At 48.1% G+C, this 15518-nt stretch overlaps 1 protein-coding gene across 5 annotated transcripts in view; it reads left to right on the top strand.

Annotated features, from left to right (window-relative positions):
- The window catches only part of ASAP2 (ArfGAP with SH3 domain, ankyrin repeat and PH domain 2), a 188903-nt gene extending 173584 nt beyond the window's left edge, over positions 1–15319 (top strand). For 2 of the 5 annotated variants that reach the window (XM_032294171.1, XM_032294170.1), the window contains 6 exons: positions 857–991; positions 3293–3458; positions 9526–9575; positions 10073–10161; positions 10611–10733; positions 12878–14928. In XM_032294171.1, the coding sequence (XP_032150062.1) occupies positions 857–991; positions 3293–3458; positions 9526–9575; positions 10073–10161; positions 10611–10733; positions 12878–12952 (638 nt within the window). In that variant the 3' untranslated portion in view covers positions 12953–14928. Of the gene's footprint in view, positions 1–856; positions 992–3292; positions 3459–6013; positions 6168–9525; positions 9576–10072; positions 10162–10610; positions 10734–12877 lie in introns of those variants that run through there. The other 3 variants (XM_032294173.1, XM_032294172.1, XM_032294174.1) reach the window with 3 other exon arrangements.
- The last annotated feature ends 199 nt before the right edge of the window (positions 15320–15518 follow it).

Genomic DNA, 15518 nt, shown 5'->3' with positions numbered 1-15518 from the left:
AAAAAAGAAAAACTCCCCCCAAAAAAAAAAAAAAAAAAAAAAAAAAATAGCAAATGGAGTTGACAGTGTCAGCCTTGCACTTGGGGCAGACCTGGCTACCCACGGAAGGAGCTCGAAGGCTTCCTCTGGACCCTGTGGCCTGGCCCATTTCCAGGCCCAGCCCGTGCCCTATGGGCCATGCACAACCTCAAACACGGGGTCATACCTCGTACCTGGGCCCTGGGCACCTGAGCTTGGACGTTTGTGAGGCAGAAGAAGGGCCTGTGACCTGGGAAATGCCATCTCTTTTGTGGGTCACCTGAACCTGATTGGTATCATCTGTGTCTGCTTTCAGCCAGAAATATGTCTGTGGGAGGGAGAGAAAGCCCCTCCCCTAGTGTCTGATTTGCACTCTGCCCTCCACCTGCACTGACTGGGCACACAGTGCTCCTGTTCGCATGGTGGTGACTCCCATGGCCCACGGGAAGGACTTGGTTGGAGGGTGGAGAGGAGCAAAAGTTCAGAAGCTCCAAATGCAAAACTCGCAAGAGAACATTGTGGCTGTTTATTTCCCTCTTCAAATGATACTGATATTTGAGAAATGAACTCAGGAATTTTTAAATTTCACAGATTGAGAAAACCAACTGAGAATAGTCCTTGAAACAACTTTGGTTTAGCAGGTGTCAGCGTCTATCTTCCACGCGCCAGAGACAGAAGTAAACAGGAGTAAAACAGTTCAGGGTTCTAGGTGGAAGGGTCATACTGATGGTTTCATAAGGGGGAGGATCAATAACGCAGTGTTCTGTTTCTGTTTTTGTTTTGTGTGTGCACGTTTGTGTGTGCATGCATGCGTCTGTGTGCATGCGTGTGGGTTCAGTTCAGACAGCCTCCTCTGCTAACACCCTGTGGAAGACAAACTCTGTAAGTGTGGACGGTGGAAGCCGGCAGCGATCTTCGTCAGATCCGCCAGCTGTCCATCCACCGCTGCCCCCTCTTCGTGTGACATCTACCAGTACGTTTTTTTCCTTTTGCCTTTCTTGCCCGTGGGCTTTGTAGATCTGGATGGCGGGGGGTGCTCTCTGGAGCCACACACCTGCCGGCACAGACACGTGCCAGGTGCCCCGTGTTGTACGGCCCCCTGTGACTCCTGTGCAGGGCTCTCAGCTCCCCCCAGCCTCCCAGTCACAGCTGCAAACTCCTTCCTGTCCCCTGACTGCATCACCAAGGTAGCCCCCTCACTCCCTTCCTCTGTCTTCCCAAGCATTTCAGCAGCATTTCCTCCTTTACATAGTACCCCAGGGTTTCTTTTGGCCATTTGGTGATTTTCAATATTTGGGGACAGTCACTTGGATTACAATCTGGCTTTTTGTTTTTGTTTGTTTGTTTTCTTTTTTGAGAGAGAGAGAGTCTTGCTCCGTTACCCAGGCTGGAGTGCAGTAGCACAATCTTGGCTCACTGCAACCTCTGCCTCCTGGGTTCAAGCGATTATCCTGCCTCAGCCTCCCAAGTAGCTGGGATTACAGGTGCCCACCACCACACCCAGCTAATTTTTTTTTTTTTTATTGTTAGTAGAGACAGGGTTTCACCATGTTGGCCAGCCTGGTCTCTGTACCTGACCTCAGGTGATCCACCCACCTCAACCTCCCAAAGTGCTGCAATTACAGACTTGAGCCACTACACCTGGCCTTGTTTTTCTTTTTAAGACAGGGTCTCTTTCGCCCAGGCTGGAGTGCAGTGGCACGATCATGGCTCACTGCAGCCTCCAATTCCTGGGCTCAAGCGATCCTCCCACCTTAGTTTCCTGAGTAGCTGGAATTATTGGTCCAAGCCACCATGCCCAGCTAATTTTTGTATTTTTTTGTAGAGATGGGGTTTTCTCATGTTGCCCAGGCTGGTCTTGAAATCCTTGGCTCAAGTGATCCACCCACCTTACCCTCCCAAAGTGCTGGGATGACAGGTATGGGCCACTGCACCCAGCCTGGCATGTTTTCTTTAATGTCAACATGTGGTTGAAAGTCCTGAAAACCTTGGGGAGAGAAGCAGGAGGAGGTTTTTAGGAAGTTTTTCTCCAATGTGCAGAATGAGGGCATCTTTTTTCACTGGATGAGTGAAGCGAGCCCTGGACGTTGCCCTGTCTCCTGCTGCAGCAGCCCAGGAGCAGGGAGTCCAGCATTTCTGGGCTTCATTGCTTCCACAGCATGAGAATTCCTGAGCCGAGGTACTCGAGACTTCCTTAGAATAAGTTAAAATTAAAAGCAGCGAGCCCCAGCTAAAGTCAGTGCCATGTGTGCACGTGCTGGCGGCAGAGCCAGGAGCAGTGGGTCTGGGAGGGTCTTCCAGAGGGTTCCAAGGCGAACACACCAAAGGCCAGGGCCCACTTTCCTGCCTCTCTGTCTGGTGTCCCTGGGGCTGCATTTGTGTGCTAGAGTTAGCCTTTTGACTTTTCCTTTAAATTGGAAAAAGGAAACAATAATGGAAAAAAAGAAAAACCATAAGCTGGATCCCTTCATTTTCCTACCCCAGGTTTCCTCTTTGTTCCGCTGAAGGCCTCATCCTTCCTGGCTTTTCCTGGCAGAGAGAAACCCAGCGCCTTATGTGTTACCCATCCTGAGCAGGCGGCTGCCTCCAAAGAGGCCCAGGATGATAAGCCTGACGTTTAGAGAGGGCTTAATGCCCATCGGAGGGAGGAGAAATGGAGGAAGGAGACTTGGGCTCACAGCCTCTCTCCAGGTCTTACCAGCTTTTACCACCCTTGGCAAGAGCTCCTCCCCTCTGGGGGCCTGAGCCTCCTTTTCTGTAAAACGTAGACAGTAATAACTTTTCCCCCACCCACTCTGCAGACTGAGGAGCTGTTATTAAAGTTAATAGCTCCCGATCTCTCCTCAGCTCCACCCTGCCCAGCAGTCTGATAAGTGGATAGGGCCTCGTCCTTTTGTCCACAGGCCAGTCGAGGTGCAAAGCAGGCTCTGCTTCCCCGGGCAGAGCCAAGGACCCGGCCTCCTGCAGTTGGGTCTCAGAGTCTAGAGCAGGAAACTGCTGGCTTTCCCACAGGGAGTTCTAGCTGAGAAAATACTCACTCACAGGCTAATAGAAATTGTCATCCTAACTTTAGGCTCGAAGCATCCTTATTAGTTTGGAAAGGACTCCCTGCTAATACAGTTTTCTGAAAACCAACAAGGAAATAGCAGTAGGTTTTTCCTTATGAAATAGCAATAGAAAAATGAAGCCATTATCAGAAAAGCCTCCGGTGAGGAGGTCTGAGTGGGAAGCTCCATGGGTGACCCTCTGCACATCTCTCCTTTTCTCTCCGCAGATCCCCTGACCCCCACGCCACCCCCTCCCGTTGCCAAGACGCCCAGCATGATGGAAGCCTTGAGCCAGCCAAACAAGCCTGCCCCGCCTGGGGTCTCACAGAGCAGGCCCCCACCTCTGCCCCCACAGCCGCCCAGCCGCCTCCCACAGAAGAAGCCTGGGCTGGGGTAAGCCACAGCTGGCCAGCTTGGCCATCCGTGCACCTGCCCTCTGACCTCACCTGCCAAGGGGTCTGGAGGGACATTTGCAATCCCCAGTGTTCCTACCTCAACACTGGTGTCACGTAACTAATTAATCGGGTCTGAAGAGTCTTAAAAGTAACTGAGGGATTTTTAAACTGTGAAAATGTCTTACAAACATACATTTTGAGTCCACAGAATGAATTTAGACAAAGTGTGCTCAACACACGAGGCTTCTGGGTTCCATTTGATGCTCACCCCCGGGATTGTCTCTGTCTGTTTTCTTTCTGTTTTCCCAAGGTTGTTTTGAACACATAGACCCTCTGTGGTGTGAAGCACGGATTTCCCACAAGCAAGGACATTCTCCTACATAGCACAATACCACCTGGAAAATCAGGAAGTTAACACGGAGGTGGAACCACCACCCAATCCTTAGGCCCAGTTCAAGCTCAGCTGTTTGTCCAAGTTGTCCAAATAATGCTCTTTGTTGCAGATGGATCCAGTTCGTGGCTCTTAATCTGTTTCTTTGTGGTGGGAAATGGTTCCTTTTAGTGGAAATGATATTTAGAGGCTAAGTTCTGGGGGCTAGGTGGAGAGTCACTGCTCCCACACAGGAACTCTGAGCTGTTAGAACTTAGAAATGTACACACACGTACATGGATGCATACATATACCACTTATTTCTCTATTCCATATCTTTCTGTATTGAAATCCATGAGTTCACACTGACGTCTCTAATTTCAATTGTTCTGGTAACAAACTGCACCAAACTGACAGACACGAGGCACAGCCATTTTATTCTGCTGACAGATGGTCAGGAGTTTGGATGGCACTATGAGGTTTTTGTCTTGCTCCACAGTATCTGGGGCCTTTGCTGAATGGACTCAAAGCCTGGGGGTGTTTGGACACACGGTGACTCGTTGACTGGGGGGCACAGTCGGACCCTCATCATCCCACCCTGTGGTAACTGACACTGCCTGTCAGCTGGAGCCTCCACTGGGCTGTAACTGGAAATCCTATGCATCCCTGGCGTGAGCTTCCTCACATTATGGTGGCTGGGTCCAAGGACAGGTCCCCAGAGAGAGGCCTGGCCCTGGAAGCTGGCGCGGCATGACTTCTGCCATATGTTACTGCTCAAACAGTTACAAGCTCAGACACAGTCAGGGCAGAGAGGGCTGTGGAGTGGCACAGGAAGTCATCAGCTCCACCTCTCAAAGAATTTGGGGCCAGGCGCAGCGGCTCACACCTGTAATCTCAGCACTTTGGGAGGCTGAGGCAGGCAGATCACCTGAGGTTAGGAGATTGAGACTAGCCTGGCCAACATGGCAAAATCCCATCTCTACTAAAAATACGCGCTTCCCCAGTCCCCTGAACCCTCTGACTTTCCAGTGTGGGTGTTTTCATCCACGCTGCCAGACAGACGACAGAGCCTTTCAAAGTACACACCACGCCCTTCTATTTGGAGAAATTTCACTGATTTTTTTTAATGCCTTCAATATTAGAGGGTTTTTTGTTGTTCTTTTTATATTTCTTACTCCTCAGGTCTCAGACCCCTTGGCCTTTCTTCTAAATGTATCATCTTGTCTGTTGGAGTATCCTAAGTGCGCTAACAGACCTCAGCATCGCTGTGCTTTCACATGTGGGAGTTAGCTTCCTGCCCACACTAAGTTTAGCGTGCGTGTTGGGTTGTACCCCAGTCCCAAAGGTAGACCCAGACCCTCCTCTCTTCTGACTCCACCATCTGTCTCCTGAGCCCCTGAGTTACTTCTGAGGGGAAAGAGTTGCTGAGGAGGGAAGGCTGGATGCTCACACTTGCTCCCTCCTTCCAGGCTGGGGCTGGAAGTGCCACCCGCGGCAGGGGAGCCAATCTGTCACCCTCAGCTAGCCCTCCACCACCTTCTCACAGCCATTCCTGCTTTGCTTGCCTGCCTGCTTTGAAAATCTACCTTCTGGGAGATTTTCTGGAGTTCATCTCCCAGTTCTTTTACTGAGGCTTTCATGCCTGTTCTCATACAATAATACTCAAGTTAAACTCTTTCTGTAGAGGCATTCTTTTTGTTTCCTGAGGTCATTTCTCAGTCTCCTTGCTCTGAGAATGGTCGCGGTGTGTTACGGTTTTCACATTCATGCAGAGTGTGTTGCCTGCACACTGTCTGACCTCCGTGGGTTCCAGGCTTTCCCCATAAACCGAATGTTCCGTGTTTCTCCTCCAGGTGAGGCATTAAAAACCGGCCGACTGCACGGTGTAGTGATGTGGCTGGGCCTCTCGTCTCTTGTCTGAGGTTTTTTAGGAGCAGAGAAGCAAAGTTAAACTTGTACTTAGTCCCTCTGTTTTTCAGGATACTCCCAACAGCTGCACCTGGTACCCCCCTTTCAGACGCCTCCATTTTGCCTCTCCAAGAATAGAAGCCTCCTGTCCATAGAAGGTTGGGCAGGGCAGTGGCTAAGGCTATTCAGAGCTGGGGCAAGATTCCAGGGATTCAGGAGCTCCTGAAACAGATTTTTGGCTAATTCTTCTGCTTATTGCCTTTCTCTCCTTCCAGAGGGTCCTGAGCCTTTTGGGGATACTACACAACAGATAGGAGTATTTCAAGACCTTCCTCACTGCTGGACTGGGATTCCATTCCTGAGATGAACTAGGTTGACTGTGATTTATGTTTTGCTCTGTCACCTAGGCTGGAGTACAGTGGTGCGATCACAGTTCATTACAGCCTCGACCTCCTGGGCTCAAGTGACCCTCCCACCTCAGCCTCTGTACAGCTAGAACTACAGGCATGCACCACCATGGCCAGTTAATTTATTTTTATATTTTGTTAAGATGAGGGTCTCCTTATGTTGCCCAGGCTGGTCTTGAACTCCTGAGCTCAAGCAGTCCTCCCACCTTGGCCTTTCAAAATGCTGGGATTACAGGCATGAGGCACCCTGCCTGACCTCTTTTAGGTTTAATTTTTAAAGATCCTTTTCCTTAGGAAGTAGAAGTAAATGCATTTAAATCTGCCATTTTTAACCAGAAGACTACCAGAACTTTTTAAATGCTACTTTGCAAGATAACTTTCTAAAATATAACCTGCAGGGCCAGGCACAGTGGCTCACACCTGTAATCTCAGCATTTTGGGAGTTCAAGGTGGGTGGATCACTTGAAGCCAGGAGTTCAAGACCAGCCTGGCCAACATGGCAAAACCCCATCTCTACTAAAAATACAAACATTAGCCAGGTATAGTGACGCATACCTGTAATCTCAGCTACTTCAAGGCTGAGGCAGGAGAATCACTTGAACCAAGGAGACAGAGGTTGCAGTGAGCGGAGACCAGACTCCGTCTCAAAAAAATAAAAATAAAATATAACATGCGTACGTGTGCCATCCCACTCTTTAACAGCTGCTGAATTATGCTGTAATAAATGCTTTCCAGTGCCAATTGTTTCTGCCTCTCCACCAAAATGGCCATAGGCTGCGTTTCTCTCAGCTTCTGGGCTCTTCTGCCTTCCCTTATGACTCCTTGGGATTTGTACTCTCCAAGCTGCTGTTTTTCTTTTTCTTTTTTTTCTTCTTCTTCTTTTTTTTTTTTTTAAAAGACAGGGTTTCACCATGTTGGTCAGGCCAGTCTTGAACTCCCGACCTCAGGTGATCCGCCCGCCTTGGCTTCCAAAGTGCTTGGATTACAGGCGTGAGCCACCATGCCTGGCCAAGCTGCTGTTTTTCAAGAGACCAAATCATGTGTTGAAGTTCTGGCTAAGGAGCAGTCAGAAGTCTGGCTAGGGGGAGTTGGACGAGTTTCGTCTTGAACACAATTTTACCTGGTTTCAGATCTGACTGTCAGGAAAGAGGGAAGCAGGGCAGGCGAGGTGAGAGATGGCCAGGACAGAGGAGGATGGATGGAATCATGTTTTCAGTGCCTGGCGGGGTTCCGACTCTGAAGGAATACACTGGCACAGCCTCTTTGTACAGGATAGTATCCCTCCACCATGTCAGTCATTTTGTTTCTGGTATAAATGTGAATTTTCACACCTGTTCTCTTAGAGTAGGAGTCAGCAAACTATGGCTCACAGGCCAAATCCAACCTGCCGCCTGTTTTCTGTGGCCCATGAACTAAGAACTAAGAATAGCTTTTATATTTGTAATTGGTTGAAAAAAAATCAAAAGGATATTTTATGGCACATGAAAATCATGTGAGATTCACTTAAGTGCTCATAAAATATTATTGGAACATTAGCCACACCATTTGTTTATGCAGCCTGGGGCTGCTTTCTGTGCCACTCTGCCACAGTGGCAGAGTTGAATAATTGTGACAGAGATGGTAGAATCCACAAAGCCATCTGGCCACAGTGGCACACACCTGTAGTCTCCGAGCTTTAGAGGCTGAGACTAAGAATTTGAGACCAGCCTGGACAACATAGTGAGACCATGTCTTTACGAAAAATTTTCAAAGTTAGCCAAGCTTGATGATGTGCACCTCTAGTCCCAACTAATCAGGAGGCTGAGGTGGGAGGATCACTTGACCCCAGGAGTTCAAGGCTGCAGTGAACTGTGAATTATGAACTATTACCAGGCACTTGAGTCTAGGTAATAGAGCAGGACTCTGACCCAAAAACAAAGGCCAGGCACGGTGGCTCACGCCTGCAGTGCCTGCACCTTGGGATTACAAACTAAGGCGGGCAGATCACTTAAGAGTTCAAGACCAGCCTGGGAGTTCAAGACCAGCCTGGCCAACATGGTGAAACCCCGTCTCTACTAAAAATACAAAAAATTTGCCGTGCATGGTGGCGCATGCCTGTCATTCCAGCTACTCAGGAGGCTGAGGCAGAAGAATTGCTTGAACCCAGGAGGCAGAGGTTGCAATGAACCAAGATCACGCCACTGCAATCCAGCCTGGGCAACAGTGAGACTCCATCTCCAAAAAAAAAAAAAAGGAAAGAAAAGAAAAACCATTAAACCTAAAAAGTTTACCGTCTGCCTCTTCTAAAGAAAAAGTGAGGATCAGGCCATTCCTGTGAGTGTTCTGTAGTTAGGGATGACTGCGGACCAGTGGGTCAGCCAGGTCAGGGGAATGATGTCTATAGAGACATTTACACCCAGAGACATGGATGGAAAACAAATGGCCAGACTGGTCAAAAAGGAGGGTGTGTGTTTTATGCCTTTTCAGTTCCTTGAAAGTATGAGCAAAACCAATGTGATGTTTTCTCTCCCTTCATTCTGAGACTGCAAGCAACGAGGCCAGACGGGGTTCATTCCGAGCAGCAAAGGGAGCGTCTGACAGTGGAATGAATCCCATCCTTGCCCTCGCTTCTTCCCTGGTCTTCCTCTTCTGCTTCTCGAGCCCCCTGTGCCTGGCTTCATGCTAGGTCCAGGAGATCCACCAGTTAACTGAAGCCAGAGCCCCTCATCTACAGCTCTGGTCCTTGGTTCTGGTGTTGTCGGATCTGTGTCACACCTTTCACAGATGAAAATGCCGACTCTCCAGAACCCATTCATCCAGGGCTGCCAGACAGCAGGCTTGAGCTGATGGAGCCCTGTCTGCCAGCCCTGAGAACCACCTCCTCACTCGTCGTTTCTACCTTGTGGCTTTGGGGCACTCTGGCCCAGAGGCTCATGGATGTGGCCTGAGCCTGTGGTTAGCCACATTAGTTCCCAGAAACAGGGACCACAGGCATGGACAGCACTGGCCCAAGGTGCTCAGACCTGTCCTGGCAGAGCCATCTGGGCCTGAGGTTAAGGTTCAGCTCCACCCTTTCATGTGATGGGACTGAGGCAGGGAGGGAGCTGAGCAGACTCAGGGCGGGGCCAGTGCCCAGCATCACTCCAGACCCTGGCCATCAGCGGCAGGCTCACATGGACAGAGTGCTTGGGAAAAGCCCTGGTTTGAGGATCAGAAATTTGGATCTAGCACTTTCCTCAGGGCCTCTCATTCATCCTTTTCCCATAAAAAAAAAGAGAGCTGAGTGACAGTGGAGGAAATCACTCTCACATTTTCATCTCAAACTCAGAATTTAAAAGGGGACGAGATAGGGGCAGGTACCCTCAGGTAGCAATAAATCTACCTTTTCCCTGTTTTTGTAGGGCTGACAAGTCCACCCCACTGACCAACAAAGGCCAACCAAGAGGACCTGGTAATTATTTAATGTGGGACTGAATTTGTTTCTGCTTGTTCCATGGCGGGCAGCGTGGGGGACGTTCCCTGCCAGGTGGTCAGGCCTGAGGGCGGGCCCAGCTGTCCACCATTCCACTGCCCTCCTGCCCTCTTCCCCTCTCCCTCCTGCTGCCCTCCCCCCCACCCCTCCCCTCCTCTCCCCCTCCTCCTCTGCCTTCCTCCCTCAGCCTCTGAGACCCCTGCTTCTGAGCAGCTCAGTCCTGGGGCCCCTAACCCTGTCCCCTCCTGCCGACATGGGGGGCTGGGGAGGCCCCAGCTACACCCAGCTGACTGGGGGACACTTGCTGCCTCACGGGCTCTACAAGGGCTGCATCCAAGGCAGAAGGTTCCCTTTTTCAATCAACAGATTGGAACACCTGGGGAATTCTGCTTTCAGGCACACCCTGTGGCTTGTACGTTAAGTCTCATGGTTATGATTGATGGGATGTCTCAAGTTGCTTCATTTTTGCTCTACAGTGGATCTCTCTGTAGCAGAAGCTCTGGGTCCTCTGTCCAATGCCGTGGTCCTGCAGCCCCCTGCACCCATGCCTAGGAAGTCACAGGCAGTAAGTGACGAGCCCCCTTTCCTGCTCCTCTGCTCTAGCCAGAAGGGTGCAGGTGGTTTCACAAGGGCCCAGGGAAACAAGCCTTCCCCTCTTCACTTGGTCGGCGCAGGGTGGGGGTCTTCTTGATACCTGATTGCTTGGATCCCAGCAGCTGGTGGGTTTGGCCCTCCCACCGCAGCTCCAGGACGGGCCCACTGAGAGCACCCTGTCCTAGCCACTCTTCATTTCTCAGCCTTTGGCCCAGCCCCTGCTCTCTGCTTACGGGGGAGCTCTTCCCTTTTCTCTCCCTGGCACGTGAGCCACACTGACCTGCCCTGCCTTGGCATCTGCGGGCTTCTCAGGCCTGGGTACAGGACTCCTGAGACTGGGAAAGGCAGGGTGCTTCAGTTCTCTGCCCTGAGAGCCGAGGCCTCCAGCCACACTAGCCTTTGTTCCCTCTCCTGACACAGAGCAAGTTGAAGCCTAAGCGAGTAAAAGCGCTTTATAACTGCGTGGCTGACAACCCTGATGAGCTAACCTTCTCCGAGGGGGATGTGATCATCGTGGATGGGGAGGAAGACCAGGAATGGTGGGTGAGTCAAGGGTGGGCCCGGGAGGTTCCTGGGGGCTGAGCCACGTCCCTGCCCACCTGGCTAGAGAGATTGCTCACAGGTGAGGTTCCCTCGGCCTGAGCAGTCCAGACCTGGTTCCTGGTGCCTCTGCCCCTGAGCATCCTCAGGAGTTGCTTCCTCCATGGACACCCACCTCTGAGCAGGCCTGATTATTTCCCAGGGTGGCTTCCTTCCCTGTTAGGGTGCAGTTTCCAGAGCACACACGAGGGCTTGAAATGAGACTTCTTCATTTTGAGGCCTTGAGTTTCTAGGTCATCACCCCCCATTGCTGGATTGGTGGAATCAGGTGTCTGGAAAGAGCTGACTTAGAGCACAGAGCCCCAGTGTGAATCGGCTCCTGAAATGATCTGTGGCTTCCCAGGTGTCCAGCAGGGTGTGGGAGCAAGATGAGTGCCGGCCACTTAAGAATTCAGGCTTGGCCACTCAGAGGCTGGGGACCTGGGCCAGGTTGCTTTTATCTTTAAGCTTTAGTGAGATCATCTGTGAAAGGGAGGTCACACACAGTCTGTGCAGATGATCCGGTGAGCACCCACTGAGCTGCAGCTGCATACAGTGAGGGCGATGGATGAACTGGCTTGAATGAGGCGCCGACAGAAAGCCCCAGGCAGAGCCTGCTACACAGCAGACACAAGTGGCACAGCTCCACACCTGAGCTCAAAGTGGACAGTTCAGCTGGGACCTCACAGGATTCGGGGGAACTGCTCTCTCAAGTGCAAGGAGTTTTGATGCAATCTTTAATCACTGTCCCTCGCAGAGCTCCCACTAGTGTTGAAACTGCACGTTTTCAGCCTCCAGAGGTGCTGGGAGCTCTCAGGCCAGGCAGCACTGCCTTCATCTGGCAGGGCTGGGTTCATCGGTCTTACCTGTGGCTTTGTTTGCCCTTAATAGAGTAAAAGTGTCTGTGAACTGGGCATGGTGGCTCACACCTGTAATCCCAGCACTTTGGGAGGCTGAGGCAGGCAGAACACTTGAGGTCAGGAGTTCGAGACCAGCTTGGCCAATATAGTTCTCTACTAAAAATACAAAAAATTAGCCAGGTATGGTGGCAGGCATCTGTAATCCCAGCTACTTGGGAGGTTGAGGCAGGAGACACATTTGAACCCCTGAAGTAGAGGTTGCAGTGAACCAAGATCTCACCACTGCACTCCAGCCTGGGCAACACAGCCAGACTCCGTCTCTGCCAGACTGAATCTATCAGTCAATCAGTCAATCAATAGTGTTTGTGGATTGGGAGTTCCCACCATCAGCCTCACTATAGCATGGACTCAGAGTGGGCCACAGCATCTGGGCTCCAGTGAGGAGAGTGCCCAGCTTGGCTGCACAGAGCCCATGAGGACCTGAACCTACCCTCCCTCTGACCATCCACACACCAGCCAGACCCACCTGCACAGGGAGCCCGCCCACCCAGCTCCCACAGTTGCCTCCAACCCACTATCCAGACGGTGCGCCAACCTCACTACAGGCTTAGCCACGTGCAAAGTACCTGCTCATTTCCAAAACTGGAAAATAGAGGCATATACAGAAAACAGAAGTTGCTCAAACCACAGCGCCCCCTATCTGCTCCACAAAAAGCCCACCATTCATATTTTGGCTGTTTTTAGCCTTTTATTTGCCTATGTCATTTGCACTCTCGAGATCATACTTGGATATAATTTATGTATCTACCCAGAGCAAACATCAGTGGATAGAGTGGAGACTTCCACAAGTGCTTGACTTGTTGAAATGGGGCCAACTTACCTTTGCCACTTCCGGTGACTTTGCAGCTCACAAACTTGTGACACTCAGTTTCTTCATTCATTCATTCATTCATTCATTCATTCAGAAAAGGCAAGTGGGGAGTAATGGTCAGACAGCTGACCTGTGTGCCTCCCAAGAACAGGTGGTGGCGGCCATCCCCATGAGTGAACATCTGAGACATGGCTGGGAAGAGCTCCTTACACAGGAGAGGCCAGCACTATTTGAAATGTGGTGAGGAGAAAAAGAAAAAAGTCGTTTGGATGTTTTGCCCAAGTAATACCTTGTAGAAGAGTCTTCTGAACATGCCCTTCAAAGTTTCCACCAACGCTTGGAATTTTAGTAACAACCTACACTTTTCTCCGTTTCAGATTGGCCACATTGATGGAGATCCTGGTCGCAAAGGCGCGTTCCCAGTGTCATTTGTGCACTTTATCGCTGACTGAATTGCTACTGAACAAAAGCATTAACAGTTATGTTCCTATTTCGTTATTGGTACCAAAACTCTTGCAGATAACCAGTTTCATGAACTGTTTGTATGGTAGCCCATGTTCTCTAATGCCGCTGCTCTGTTTTAAAAACTCAGAGGCAATTTTTACATATCAGTAATTGTTTTTATAATTTATCATTTTCATGAAACACTGCTATGCATTTATTAGGAAAAACTGAATTTCCCAACAGGTGAACTGAAAAGTTATTTGAACTATTATACATAATTAAGATCCTGCCTCTACAGAATTAGCTAAACCTAAAAATGTTTGCATTGTGTGTATTGGAAATAAATTCTTCCTGCATTCCTTGGCCCGATTCTGGAGTTGGTGACCTTTAGCACAGTTACTTTAGGAGTCAGCTGCTGCTTCAGAAGTCCATAGCCCAGCCCTGGGCTTTCTCGATAAAATGCCATCAGTTCACCTTTAAAGACACATATTCCTTTGAAATCCACCCACTGTTTGTTTAAAAAGCAACTTGGAAATTTACACATTAGCATTGTGCTTTCTAGCCCTGATTTGTGAGATTGCGGCTATCATTATACTCTGCATGTGTGTATAACCTGTTGTGAACAGTCATACTTAACAAAACTACTGACGGTTTATGACAACGTAGGGTAACTACAGTTCATTCCGTTCCAGGTTATATAAAACTGCATTTCCTGAATTTGGTTAAAAACTAAGGATGATGGATTGCAAAACAGTTCTTTTAAATTAGTTGATATGCTTTAGGTGTTTTGGAATTTGCTTTCTTGAACTTCCTGAATCACACAGAAAGCAACTGTGTACCCAACAGAATTCTGTGGCACAGACCACAATAAATTAACACATCACTTGCTGTTTCCTATTGAGTGTACCACTGCCTTCCCTTCTTCTAGCCCATGAGAATGTTTACTCAGTTTAGTATCCTGTATTTATATAATATTCCAACAGGAATGGTAGTCACACTGTCTTGAAATTTAATCTGTCCATCTGTTTATAATCAAGAACATATCAGAAATCTATAGATCCCAGATAATAAAATACTCCCAAACATCCCAGTTTTTACTATTTAAGGCCATCATATCATTCTTAAGCTAAATGGGGCAGTAGTGGGGGGAGGGGGATTAGGTTGTATACTATAAAATCAAAACTCATTAGTTTAATGAACTTGACTGTCATACCTCTGTTTAGTAATTGTGAAGGTAAGATTCAGGGTAGGAATATTGGAAATTTTGGCACTCTGAGAATAAATAGGCATATGATACCCACTTGGACTCTGAACAAAAGGAAAGGAATAAATCTGAGTATAGGCTTGGAGAGTGAGGCAGCAATGCTGTTACTGCATTCGTTTCGATGGTACATTTGATTGAGGCAGCCTGTCTTTATTATGCAAGACTCTTTACGTGTAGAGGGTTTTTGTTTTGTTTTGGCACTGTACTTTTTGTTGTTGTTATAAAGGAACACAGAACAAACTGGAATGTTTTATGATGTTGTATAGCAATCGCTTTTTGCCTTTCAAAGTTCCAGGCAAAAATGTGTTAGATCTGTAATTAAAGTCTTTTTTTTTTTTTTTAAGCACTACATCTGTTTTCACTAATTGTTCATTTCTGTTGTTTGAACCCTTAAGTTTTTCATAGATTTAAGAAAGTAAACAGATGTATTTTGCACAGTGCACTTATGTCTATTTTAACAATCCTCCTCCATCTGTATTTATAGTCAGCCTTTTGACCGCCTGGTGCCGGCTATATAAAGAATAAAGTTGATTCACATCAACATTTGAACTCTAGTCCCAAATTAATCTATCAGGTTCACTGGTACATAAATATCTAGGAAATATTTTTCCAGTCTACAATCTGGTGCTATTGTGCAGTAACTAATAGTACTCTTACCAGAGGAGAAATTATATTAATGACCCTGCTAATAGCCTCTTAGTTATTTGCTCTTTGCAAATTAAAAAAAAAAAAAAAGCAACTGAGAGAAAGGAAAGCATTGTAGATATCTATTTATATTTAAAGTTTACGTTTCATGAACTTCAGCAGCAGGATTCTGGCATTTTGCATGCCATGCTCCATCAAATCTAGGAATGACGACTCAGAAGTATGCGCCCAGACTAATAGTTCCTGTGTGATCTGTTAAGGGGTGGATGCTGTTTTGAGATGTATGATAATCAGTTCATTCACCTGATTACTTTGGTCTGGCTGCAGCACAACTTGTATATATTGTATAACCAAAATTATTTTCATTGTCCTTAATGCAGTGATTTATAATTAGAGCATGTTTAATAAGTTTACTCTTGTTAACTAGTCATTTGACTAGAAAAAAAATAAAATCCTTTTAAATGGACATGGTTTTAATGTTTTTAATCTTTAAAGTTTTGTATATTGACAGTCCTTTTTAAAAAAAAAAAAAAAAAAGTACCATATCACTGTACGTGTGATCCTTTGCGTACTACTAAGCATGAGCAGTATCTTTTAAGGTTAACTCTAAGAGAAGCATTGTGGTTTGCCAGCATGTTACCTTGACTGGGACACTTCCGAAAACC

Source organism: Sapajus apella, unplaced genomic scaffold, assembly GCF_009761245.1.
Source record: "Sapajus apella isolate SASKATOON/1434 unplaced genomic scaffold, GSC_monkey_1.0 scaffold31, whole genome shotgun sequence".
In the NCBI taxonomy this organism is placed as follows: domain Eukaryota; kingdom Metazoa; phylum Chordata; class Mammalia; order Primates; family Cebidae; genus Sapajus; species Sapajus apella.
This window is presented reverse-complemented; position numbering and strand designations above follow the sequence as displayed.